Consider the following 12,773-nt stretch of genomic DNA (forward strand, 5'->3'; position numbering starts at 1 on the left):
AACTTCAAATAATGCTTCATATCAGATTATCCATACAACTTATTTACCCCACGTTATTGACAGCGGGGCCCACAGAGATGGCTCCCATCTCAATGATATCTAGTTTGATTGATTGTTGATTGCTTTACAACCAGTGGCAAACATTTCATGCATGTTCAGGACTAAGTAAATGATGAGATATTGACTTAAAAGCACATTACATTGTATAGCATGCTCACATAAAGCTTGATGAATACAGATGACAGCAGATATGTTCCAGTTGTCATAACCACAATCCTACCCCCTTTTCAGAGAGGGTGACCTATAATATAAGATTCGGAATTTGGAGTAACATGAGCCACATGTGAACCAGGAACTCTCCCTATTCATCCACAACACCCGAGATCACCCCCTGGTTTAGTGTTTGTGTTGCAGTCTTTAATTTTCTATGTTGTGTTTTGTGTAGTTGTTTGTTTGTTGGTTTTTATCTTTTTAAGCCATGGCATTGTCAATTTTGTTTTGACTTATGAGTTGTTATCTTTCACCACCGTTTTTATAAACAATTTTTAAAGGGCTCAAATTTGAAGTTCCTAAGAAAAAAAGTAGATGAAATTTGAAACATGGCCATTGTTTAAAAACTGAAAGTTGATAATGGTTAATTTGAAAATGCTTCAGTGTACAAGATTTTCATGAAGCAAGATCCCAAACTTCAGCCTGCTGACATATGATTTGTTATGACCATTGATTGTATGCAAGAAATACTGTAAATTCAGATTTTTTACTTATATTTTCTGTTAAAATTGTGATGGGATAGGTGTTGATTAATAAAATTTCCCATTTATAAATATGCAGGCATTATTTGTAAGCTGTATTTCCTGAAGCTGCAATAAGTAATCTTGCATTTGTGGTAATTGCCCAACAATGGCAATACTAAATGCACACAAACATTTCTGAATTGCAAAATGTAAGTAGGAACCATGGTAGCATATCATGTATCTTTGGCCATTTCCTGCTCATAGTTTCTTATAATTTGCTGGACATTCTAGTAGTTTTATCATGTGGGCTAGAGATTGATTTTTCAGTCAACCTTTTATAATATTATACTTATTGTATGTTCACCATCTTGTCTTTTTTCCATGTAAGTTAACAAGGCAACAGTCCTCAGGAAGACATGTCCCCATACCCAGAACATTTTTCAACTCCAAGCTGACCAGTCTTTCCCTCACCAAAAAATACCATATGCTAATAGAGATGCAGCAAATACCAATTTAAAAGTCTATAATGCCCCTGCTTGTATATATAATATTATAAAGGGACATAACTACAAAACTGTAAAAGTGATGCAACCAAATTCGAACTTGGCCTGTGTTTCATGTTAATAAGCATGGTGTATAAGTTTCATAACATTTGGTTGACGCAAACTAAAGTTAAAGGATGGAAACTGATTATGAAATGTACAAGGGCAACACTTAATGCCTCCTCTGTGGCAGCGGAGACATAAAAATTTCTTCCAGTGTTTCCTTATAGAAATCCAGTCAGGACTGTAAGAAGAAGTTTCAGGTACCAAGTGTGGATGGATGAGCAAAACAAGATACCCATACTATGGTTTTAATAAAATCCCACTTTACTAGCAGAGGATATAAAAATGAACAAGAACACAGTTTAAATTTTGTGATTTTTTACTTTTCTTTCATTACATTTTCTATCTTGCTTCTGCCTATTAACAGCAGTAATATATAATATGTCTATCAATCAATTTTATACATCTTCAAATATAATATACTCGCTTTAACTTTCTATTGAGAGTCAATCTCAGGGTCACTACAAAGCACTAATTCATTATATATACAAAACTCTAAAAATTTACAAATATAAGTAATCACATAAAACTTGAACTCAAGACTAGAGTTATAACTTGTCTTTTTTTGCACAGGCTGAGAATTTTAAAAAATCTTTCAGTCTCATGAGATAATTTTTTCTTTCAAAACATAGATTTTTGTTTCTGTTTATGAAGCAATATTTCAAAAGACGAATTTTTTTCTTATTGCTTACATGAATTGAAAATTGGACGATTTGTTTTTTTGTCTTTCTTCTCCAACCTGTGCAAAGTAATTATCATGAGCAAAAATATGGAAATAAATGAATATGAGATGACAATGTTAATGAACTACACGATAGATAGAATGTGCCAGGGAGACATTCTCACTCATTTGGAATTTTCTAAATTATATAATCTGTGTATTGAACTGGTTGAAAATATTTTTACTTTGGTTCAATAGCAAGAAATATTATCATTTTGGTCAAAGGTTACACATTTAAATACAGGATTACGATCAAAAGCTTATTTTACAGTAAAATAAGACAATTAAAATTTTCCTTTTAAATCTAATGTCAGTAAAAGGAGGTACAAAAATAAAAGAGGATAAAACTTCAACTCTAAAATGAAAATGAATTCGAAAATGAGCGAAAATGATGAAGTATCTATCTACTTTTTATTTTCATTCATAGAATAATTATACAAAATTTACTCTTGGAGTCAATTAGATACAGAAAAAGTATTAATGACTTCACAGAGACATAATTTATAACACTGACAAAAAAATAACATGACTTGGTCATATACAACAATAAATTAATTCTACAATTATTTGATTTTTGACATGAATTAGCACTTTGATGATAACATTTCATGAAATGAATTATGATTGATGACGAATATATCAGGAGCACCATATGAAATGTGGCATATCATTAAAGAAAATTATCATCATTATATACTATAAATTGTTACAAAATACTTTGTTAGTATTTGGTTTTGGAAAAACAGAGGTATCAGATCTTTTACACAAAAATAGAATGTCATAACTTGTGTTCTATCACACATTCTTTGCATTGATCACTTTTAAGGTTTATTATTTGATTTATCTCCCTTTGATCCCATTCTCCATCATATCAGTTCTGTTCGGTAATCTGATTTTTCTTGTCAGCCGATCTTATTCATGATTTAATCATCCATAGAGAGATCTATCATGATTCTGATTAATCATCCATAGAGAGAGATCTATCATGATCAAGATTTTGCTTTCTGCTTCCCACCGAATGGAAACCATCCTCTTCTTTTATTTTGTTTTTTACTGTAGGACCTTGGAAGCGTAGCGTGAGATGGAATTCCTCTAATAAACTCCTGTTTGTACTGTATTTCAGACTGTGTTCTAGAGTTCTGTTTTTCTGCAAAAAGAGAGATTTCAAATAAATATCAATATAATACTTGTTAACAATTCAGTGAATGGTATAACATACTACGACACAATTTACTGTAGATTCATTCATTATAAGTAACAATTTTTGCAGATTAAGAAAACATTGTCACAGATATTTGATTTTATGGTTGGTCAAAGGCACAATACTAGCATATTGAAAATGTGTACTTGGTAAGATAATTATTTGTGGATAACCTTTATGATTGCTTTTTGTATTTAAAATGCAAAATGAACAAAAAAATATAACAACTTCTACAGATAAAGATATCATGAATGATTTGCAATAGCTAATTCTGATCAGTGTCTTGTAGTTGGCAAAAAACGCATCTTAAATGAATGAAAGTTGATACTAGTTAACATCAATCTATCAGCAACCAAACAACCTGTTTATATATATTAAACTTCAATAGACTGCATATTAATGGACCTACCCTGAGAAGCCTTGATTCTGTTTAATATTTTATTTTTCCAATGGTCTGGCATAAAATCTGAAAAATAAAATATGTAAATAAGAAACAGTCATATAAAGGTTGTTTTCAGAAGTTAAAATATTTCAATGAACAAATGTACAAGAACCTCACTATTCTTCTTTACTTGTTCCAAATTATCATTTCCATAAAATAAAAATCTAGTCTTATTTTTTCATTTTTGGGTTTTAAAACAACAAAGTTCTTGTCAATCTAAGCAGTCTGACTGCAGTTGAGTTGAAGAATGAAGATCAAAAATATAGATAAATCTGTAGATATCTGAAGATTATTATTATGTAACAAGAATGATTGTGTACTTTTAGAGAATATTGTTGATTTGGGAAAACTTTCAAACTAAACCATACATATTACTGTAAATTCAGAAATTATTGCAATGTTTTTATTGTTGTGAAAAATGCAACAGGGTTATAATGTTAATTATTTAAACTCACATTTAGATTTTTGTTTGTTTGAATTAAACAGGATTTTACTCAATATTGCAAAAAATAAATTTTATGCTAAAGTGACAAAATCGCAATAATTTCTGAATTTACAATACTTAAATATTTTTTCTTGTAGTTGGACACTTAGATTTGTTTTTTACTGAAGCTGTTAAAACAGTTTTTAGGTACTGAAATCAATACTGTTCACTGAAACAGATTGTCAGAGGTAGCCACTCAGGAATTCAATGTTTGAATAAGCATACATAAATGATTTTTTTCTGATGGCAATGATACATTTATGGTTAAATCACAAAAACTTACTATTTTCTTGGTCCTCTCTGACTCTTTCTCTTTCTTTCTGGAATGCTTTTATCCATCTTTGTTTCTCAGCTGGTGTTTTTGCATACAATAAATACCACTTATCTTTATCTACCTCATGAATCTTCCAGGCGTTTTTAACTGTTACATTATACTGCACATCTGATAAAATAAAATAACATTAAATGTAAATACAATTATGCAATATCTCAATTTAAATAAAACAGTAAACATTTTTTTATTGTTTTTGTCTATTTTGAGTGTATCAGCATGATTGAAAGGCTATTACAATTTATTATTTACTTCAGAATTAATGAAGAAAACAATTTATTTATAGAATTCAAACATTCTCTATTTTCTTTAAACATTATGATGATGAGTTAATGTAAAAAGATTAAATGAATGCAGATTTACTGATGAGAAGTAATTATGAACATTGCAAACAATCATTACCCCAATGCATGATTCATTGTGAACTTTTGTATAGTTTCATTCTTTTTTCATTAATTGTACATCTGGATTAGTTTAAAAACATAAATATTTTTTTTAGCCATAGCGATACAATGTACTCGTAATCATCAGTGTTCAAATATCTCTTTTCAAATTAAAAAGACAAAAACATCTAGATGTGTATGATAATTTGGGTCATATCGACTATTTTTTGCTGTAATAACATGTAAGAATCTTCAGGTTTGTAACAACAAAATATGTTTCAATAATCAAATCAGAATAAACATTTAGAATTCAGTGCCCTACCTTTTCCATCTTCAATATCAATAATATCACATTCATCAGTATCTATCCTTCCTTTATAACTAAAACCATTCCTCTTTAACAAATCCTACAAATAAATAATTAATTACATTAGTTACATGTAACCTCAAATATACTAAAGAAACTGAAGACTTTTCAGCAACTGTTCAGATGAAGAACAACAATAAAAGTGCTATTCCTTATGTATATCTTATTATGTTATGTCCTACACATTTTTTTTTATATACGTTCAATCCTAATCTTTCATTTTCCAAATGCATTCATTTGACATGTCTTCTTGATTTACTGATGAGAGTTTTGGATTGTTTTCTGCTTGAAAAGAGTTATTTCCCTTTGAATGCAGGAATATTGGTACAAGAAAATTAAACCCAAAAAGATGCTTTAGAGAAACAATAGTTTTCCACCTGATGATAAACAAAAATGTGAAAAGCATTCTTATTTTCTAATTATACAAGCAAAACACTAAACATTTTATATTTATTTATCTCCTTCAAATTAAAGCTTTGGCGTTTTTTAACTCCTTTTAAAAATCTCTCCTTTCTAGTTCGAAATAATGATTACTAACCTTTTTACAATAAACAAGTTGATGATCAAACAAGTAAAACCATCTTTCTTGTGACCAGCCTGCAGAGTTGATTTTGTTGATTTCTGATGAGTATATTAATTCAGAACTCCTTTCTAATAAATCTTTACCCTGAAGATACAATAAATCAAATTGTTAAAATAAGTATATTGGTACATAAACATACATTAAAATGACAAAAACAATACAAAGTACTGCATATTTATGTGCTGATATTTATAATGAACTACATGTATTGCAGTGTTTTATTCTGTTTGTATTTATGTGAAAATAATATCCATTGATTTTAAAATTACACTGATGGTACTTGAAAATCTTCTCTTGTTAAAAAATTTCATTTCATAACATGTTTTGAAATTATATCAATGTCGCAACTCAGCAAATTATCAGAAAATCTTAGCAACAAGTGAATGTGTTCATCTCCTTTTTATCTTTTTCCATTCTGCACTCAAAGTTACTTCCTTCATTCTTATTTGCATAACTAAAAGGATATATAATTTTTCATAAAGGATGATGTTATCATTATTTTATCTACATATGTAATCAATATTTACTTCCGTTTTAAAAAATGTATAGGAATTTTCAAAACAATTTGTTTACCTAATCTAGATTTTAAAATGCCAACATCCCATAAGTTTATGTAACAATTTTAAATCAAACTTTAAGCAGGAAGTACAGTAAACAAAAAACAAACTTCATTTAGTAAACATTCAAGTATTTATCCTGTTGGATATCTTTCGACTGATCACAAAAATATGTTTGTTACAGATTGTTAAAAAAAGACTTTATGCGGCTAAGGACACTGAGTAATGATGGTATCTGTTCAAAAGTATACACAAGCAGATGAGTGTAGCCCTTCGATTTCATAGTAGAAATAGTCTTTCGAAGTCCAGACATTCTGCAACATTTATAAGTGTATATAGCTTGCTGTTCGGTGTGAGCCAAGGCTCCGTGTTGAAGGCCGTACCTTGACCTATAATGATTTATTTTTATAAATTGTTACTTGGATTGAGAGTTGTCTCATTGGCACTCATACCACATCTTCCTATATCTATAATCTAACAGATAGTGAGTGATTGTCAGTAACTCAATGGTGAAAGTTTACAATAAACATGAATGTTTTTCCATTATAAAAGACTGACTATAATCCCATAATATTTATGCCAAAAAAGGCAGTATTAACAAAAACTATACTAACCTGCCAATCTTCCACTGTGTGCTGCCATCTAGCTAGTTTCTCAATGCTTTCCATTTTTCGCTTTCTTTCATTAATAAGAGCAGCTATCTTTTTCATGGCTTCTAGTGCTTGCTGTATATTGACATAGTCTGGATGTGTTTGTGGGGTATATTTGAGAAGTTCAGCTAACTGTAGGGGATATTTACAGATTTTCTGGACGGGATTTAAAAGGAAGCCTTCTAATGGGATTTCTATCATTTCTTGTAAAAGTCGACATGCCTGTAATATAAGATTTGGTATTAATTATTTGAATATATCTCAAATGCAATAAACATTTGAAATACAATGTATTGTTTTACAGTAAATTTCATGACATTTGTCAGTACATTGTAATAAATAAAATTTGTAAGGGTTCCGCTGAACCCAGTGTCTCGCCTACTTTTGCTGTAAATTGCAGGCTCAACCAAAATGAGGGAAAAAAATCAATAAAAATATTACGCTTGATACTATCTTTTGATTGTAAGAAGCTTCTGTCCAAGTTTGGAAAAAATCCAGAATAGCTTATGAATCTATGAATGTTTTAAAAACTTTAACTATATGGATGTAATGTTAACTGGAAGAAAAACTTAGTCCATTTATAAGTAAAATACGGAAAAAATGGAATTCTATTTTCACAAAATTTACTTCTGGATACTATCTTATGATCATAAACAAGCTTCTGTCCAAGTTTGGTAGAAATCCAGTATGGTTTAAGAAAGTTATTAAAATTTCAAAAACTTGAACCACAGAGTGAAGATTTGTGGCCGCCACCGACAACGATGATGATGGAATGTAGGATCGCTTAGTCTCCCTTTTTCGACTAAAGTCGAAGGCTCGACAAAAATGAGTGTGCCAACACTATATTATTTAAGTGGTTGTCAATCATTTGATAGTTTACTTTTTCACTCTTTAACATGATTTGTACTTTTACTTACCTCAAAGAAATGTCTGTATTTTTGTTTTCTGTATAAATCTTTAAGTTCTGCTGAGCCTGATGGATGATTGTTGCAATAGTCAGAATATATTTCAAATCCTTTGCTCTGAAAAACAGAAATCATTGTTGTATAGGTCCTGCTTAAAAAATTTGGTGCCACAAGGCAAATTTCATTTTTTTTTAATTCTGCTCTAATTTTCTATTTCATATTTCAGTAGAACATTTGTCAAATTAAGTATTCAAATTAAGTATTCAAATTAAGTAGTCAAATTAAGTAGTCAAATTAAGTAGTCAAATTAAGTAGTCAAATTGCCAGCATTTTTCATGGCTTGTCTGAAAATCAGCAAATTTACATTGTATTGATATATTTTATAAATCAGGTAAAGTTACATTATAATATGAAATAAACATGAGAAATATCTCATAATTAGCAATGATTTGTGTGGAAAGAAATGCAATATGCCCATTAAAAAAAAACTTTACCCCTTGTCATTATTATCAAATCATATTTGTTTTTAAAAACACTTACATATTTAAGAAAACATTTTCCAAGTTCACTTTGTTGAGGCTGTTCTTTACAATAGGCACTTTCTAAAGTCTCTAGAAATTGTGTAGAAAATTTGAATATTTCCTCTATGTTTCCAAATATCACAGATATCTTCTCCTCAGTAAACATATCTACTCTCTTACGAGCATGTCTAATATAACCCTGAAATTATAAAAAATCAATATTTTTTAAAAATGTGTAGGATTAAAGTCTTCTTTTTTAAAGTAATTATCCTACTGTTCAAATAAATTCATCAATAAAATTAACCAAGAGCAACTTTGTTTACAAACATTTGCTTGATTCACTTTGCATTACAAAACAACGCATTTGGGGCAATCATAATTGATAGCATATCCTAAAATTTGTACCCATTAAATATAAAAAAAGAAGATGTTGTATGATTGGCAACGAGACCATTCTTTACAATAGACCAAATGACACAGAAATTAACAACTAAAGGTCACTGTACGGCCTTCAACAATGAGAAAAGCAAGACTATTTTTTAAAAGCTGAGAAAATGTCTTTAAAAATAATTGGAGAGCATAAATTTAAATAGGCTCACCTCTACTACATCTTTCATATGTTTGACATAGTCTTGTTCTGCTTGTAAGATTTCATTGATGACATTGATCCGTCCTTGGTCTGGATTTATCATACTGATCCGTCTAAGGTTGGGACTAGTGTGTTCTGGTATTTCTGAGAACCGACCAATAAAGTCTTCCTCAAAATGGTCTTGGTTCACACGTAACTTTTAAAAAAAAAGCATCAATAAGTATATGTTTGAATATTTTGAGAAGGAAAAAATGAATGTAGTAATCAATCAAATAATATAACATTAAAAATGAAATGCAATACATGTATAAATCTAATAAAATGGAAGTGCTTTATTCACACTGTTTAGTGCTTTATCAGGTATCAATACTAAAGACGAGAACATTTCAAAACTAGTTGAGGTTAATCCAAGTACCTTTTTTTTTCAAAATTTATTATTAAATAGTTATTCATAAAGAAATGAATTAAGGGAAAGTAAAGGATAAAGGAAAAGAAGGATAAAGGAAAGAAATGGATAAAGAAAGAACTGGATAAAGGAAAGAAATGGATAAAGGAAAAGAAAAGGATAAAGAAAAGTTCTGAAACCTTACCCTAACAAAGGTAGCCGGTAACCATCCTTCTTGATGATCATCTAGAGCACCATACCACCAGTCTTTGTCATTCATGTCTATAATCTCTAACAAATCACCAGCACGGAATGGTAACTCTTCTTGGTCCATTGTAATGTGGTCCCATAATGCTTCAGCATATGTACGGTTTTCACTCTCTGGCATCTGCAAAAAAAGACAGCTTTAATTATTAACAACAACAACACAAAATAAAATGCCTTCACCTTTCCTCAGCAATTTTGTTTTTACACAGATAAAGTAACGTGTAGAACAGTACTTGTTTGTACATGTAATTCTGAGCCATAACACCTAGCATGCTTACGTGCAATTCTCTTGAAACAACATTACATTTTATAATATGGTAAAAAAAAAATCAGGTGTTTACTCCTAACAATTTACCATCTCTTAATGCTTTAAGAAATTGGTAAGAACAATTTCCTGTTCTAAATCTTCCCTAAAAACTGATACGCTGCTGTAATTTTTTCAGTCTCCTGCTATTAAGTTTTAAAAGAGACTGTCAAATAAAATTAAGAATTTTTACCCCTGCAGAAATTTTCAACAAAACAACGTCTAGACTATAATGGTGACTGAATTTAAAAACAAAGACACAAGTTATATATAGAGGCATATCAATGTGCAATATTCAAGTAAACTTATTTGTGTTTTTCTTCTAAAAACATCTATTTATATCAAAATGAGGCTTCACATTTCAAAAGGTTTCATTTCCGATCAGAACACGTAAGTTAATAATTCGTGTATTTTTTCAAACCCTCAATGGTCTAAAGTCCAATCTTTCAACTGCTACTTGAACTACTTAAAATACACATGCGACAGCATTACTTATTACTGAACTTCCCTTCAAATGGGATAAAGCTTCACCTTAAATATTGGTTAAAATATATTAATATACTTCATATATGTGGTTTTAAAACTTTTAACAGAAGAAATTAATCATGAAGTTATGAAAGTCATGTCACTAGTATTGTCATGTAGGCATTTCTTCTTTAATTTGCACACATGTATTTACCTTTGATTTTTTCACTTTTGATGGATGTTTATGTTTTGGATAGAAATCTTCCTTTTCATAAAATCCATGCATAGTCTTGTACATGTTTAAATGTTTATAAAATTTTGTGAAAACACACATAAATAAGTATTTCCCAGATTACGCAATATTGTAACAGTAAATCCATTTTTTTACACTAGAAAATTATGAAATTGAGCTCCTATCTTCTCCTATGTCTCAAAATACTGAAATTTTCCCAGAATAGACAATATCATATTAGTATATCCAAATTTTAGCACTGGAAAATTATGAAATTGAGTTCGTTCCTTCTCCTATGTCTTAAAATAATAGTATTTCCTTATCACACAGTACCACACCTCATCATGTTATTTTTTCTGTCAAAAAGCTCAGATGAACTGATAAATCCTTGAACTCCAACTGTAAACTTGAAGCAGTTTAAAACATAAAACCAGTAATAATTTCTAAAACAGCTGTCAATCTTTCAGTGTGACACTATATGAAACACTTGTAAGAACACTCCCAATACTTTATTCTCAACTGCACTCAGAATAACATGTCTAAGGACTGCATAAATACATTAGTTTATTTCACTTGAATTTAAATATAGTTTTTTGTCTAAACAATTCAGCAGCTATTTGAAGACCAAGTTAGTGTGTACATGTAACAAATAATGTAGTACAAAACAAAGTTTATTCAGCTTTAGATCCTTTTTAAATGATTGAGGTTACAAACTTATTTTTTTATTTTTTTTTTATTAGAAAAAGGATATCCTTATTAATAATACTATTTCAGTATGTATTGAAACTACTTGAAAATATATTAATAAATCCATTTTTAACATAACATTGGATAGCAATACCAGGAATTAATACAAAGTCAGTCGGATTAAAAGTGAAATTTGGTGGTGTCAGGGTTTGTTTTGGACAGTTTCCATTCAAAGATAGGAAGTTACAAAATGTATACACTATAAAAATCTTTGTCCAAATGTCAATGAATATACTGGATATTTTGAGCCATGGGATCTTTTTATGAGGTACTCCCATGAACAACTGGCCATTTACTGACTTAGTCAAGAGAACTTGGATGGAGAGTTGTCTCATTGGCACTTCCTATATCTATTGACACAAACTTTCTTCTTTTTTTCATGGTTTTTAAGAACTTCTGAACTTCCAAATTACCTGATACAAGGTGTTAGTATGTAAGTAATGACACTATCTCACTATGAAGCAATTTAGACATGTTACATGATAACACAGTATCTTTACATATATCAGTTCTTTTTTTAAATATTTTATCAAACTTGATGGCATGCCAAATTACTAAGTTACTTTAATCTTATAAAAGAAATTATTAGTTCTTAGTTATTATTCAATTAAGATGCTTTCTTTTAACTTTAAAGTCCACTATTAATGCAAAGATACCATAAGTCAGGATTTATAGTTTCCTTGCATTCCCAATGACTCTTGCAGACAACTTTAAATTTCTACAGAAATGATGCCCAACAGACTACTGGCCTTTATGTTATAACCTGAATTCTCCACACTGTTCGCAGGCAATTTAATCTGGTGCTTTTCTTTTAAATATCATCAAACCAGACAGACAAAAGGCTGATATTTTTATTTTGATATAAAAAATAAATGTTATGATTTGCACCAATTAAAACTAATTATCGGAACTTAACATTTTTTCTTATTTGCCCCTGTTTTATACATAAATCATGCAACAAAGTTCCAGTTCTAACCGCAAATTAGCAATCTTGATCAAATATCAGACATAGAAAAGATAAATTTCTCAGCAGCTGTCCTCAGATTATGTAACAGTGGTAGAACATTATATTACAGTTTTATTTAAGTAACACACTTTACTAGCATTTATTTCAAGTTTTGCCTTAAGTTCCATGCTGAGGAAATCATTCCCTGTTAGCATGTGGGAGTGATACTTATCTTTATGACTTTTGAAAAATGGGTTAGGATTGTTTTGGACAAGAGCTTGAAAATAACATATCATTTCAGAGAAATATATTTGTTCTTAGAAAACTTAATGTTTGTTATTGTTTATTATTTAT

The 12,773-nt window shown here is 29.7% G+C and overlaps 1 protein-coding gene across 12 annotated transcripts in view; it reads right to left on the minus strand.

Annotated features, from left to right (window-relative positions):
* Positions 1-1,640: 1,640 nt before the first annotated feature.
* Positions 1,641-12,773, minus strand: part of LOC143068516 (rho guanine nucleotide exchange factor 4-like) — an 87,302-nt gene continuing 76,169 nt past the window's right edge. For all 12 annotated transcript variants that reach the window (XM_076242637.1, XM_076242636.1, XM_076242639.1 and 9 more), the window contains 10 exons: positions 9,664-9,846; positions 9,084-9,269; positions 8,504-8,683; positions 7,976-8,080; positions 7,023-7,280; positions 5,807-5,935; positions 5,224-5,308; positions 4,471-4,629; positions 3,671-3,727; positions 1,641-3,207 (listed from right to left, as the gene is read on the minus strand). In XM_076242637.1, coding sequence (XP_076098752.1) covers positions 3,050-3,207; positions 3,671-3,727; positions 4,471-4,629; positions 5,224-5,308; positions 5,807-5,935; positions 7,023-7,280; positions 7,976-8,080; positions 8,504-8,683; positions 9,084-9,269; positions 9,664-9,846 — 1,500 coding nt within the window. In that variant the 3' untranslated portion in view covers positions 1,641-3,049. The remainder of the gene's footprint in view (positions 3,208-3,670; positions 3,728-4,470; positions 4,630-5,223; positions 5,309-5,806; positions 5,936-7,022; positions 7,281-7,975; positions 8,081-8,503; positions 8,684-9,083; positions 9,270-9,663; positions 9,847-12,773) is intronic.

Source organism: Mytilus galloprovincialis, chromosome 3 (assembly GCF_965363235.1).
Source record: "Mytilus galloprovincialis chromosome 3, xbMytGall1.hap1.1, whole genome shotgun sequence".
NCBI classification, from domain to species: Eukaryota; Metazoa; Mollusca; class Bivalvia; order Mytilida; family Mytilidae; genus Mytilus; species Mytilus galloprovincialis.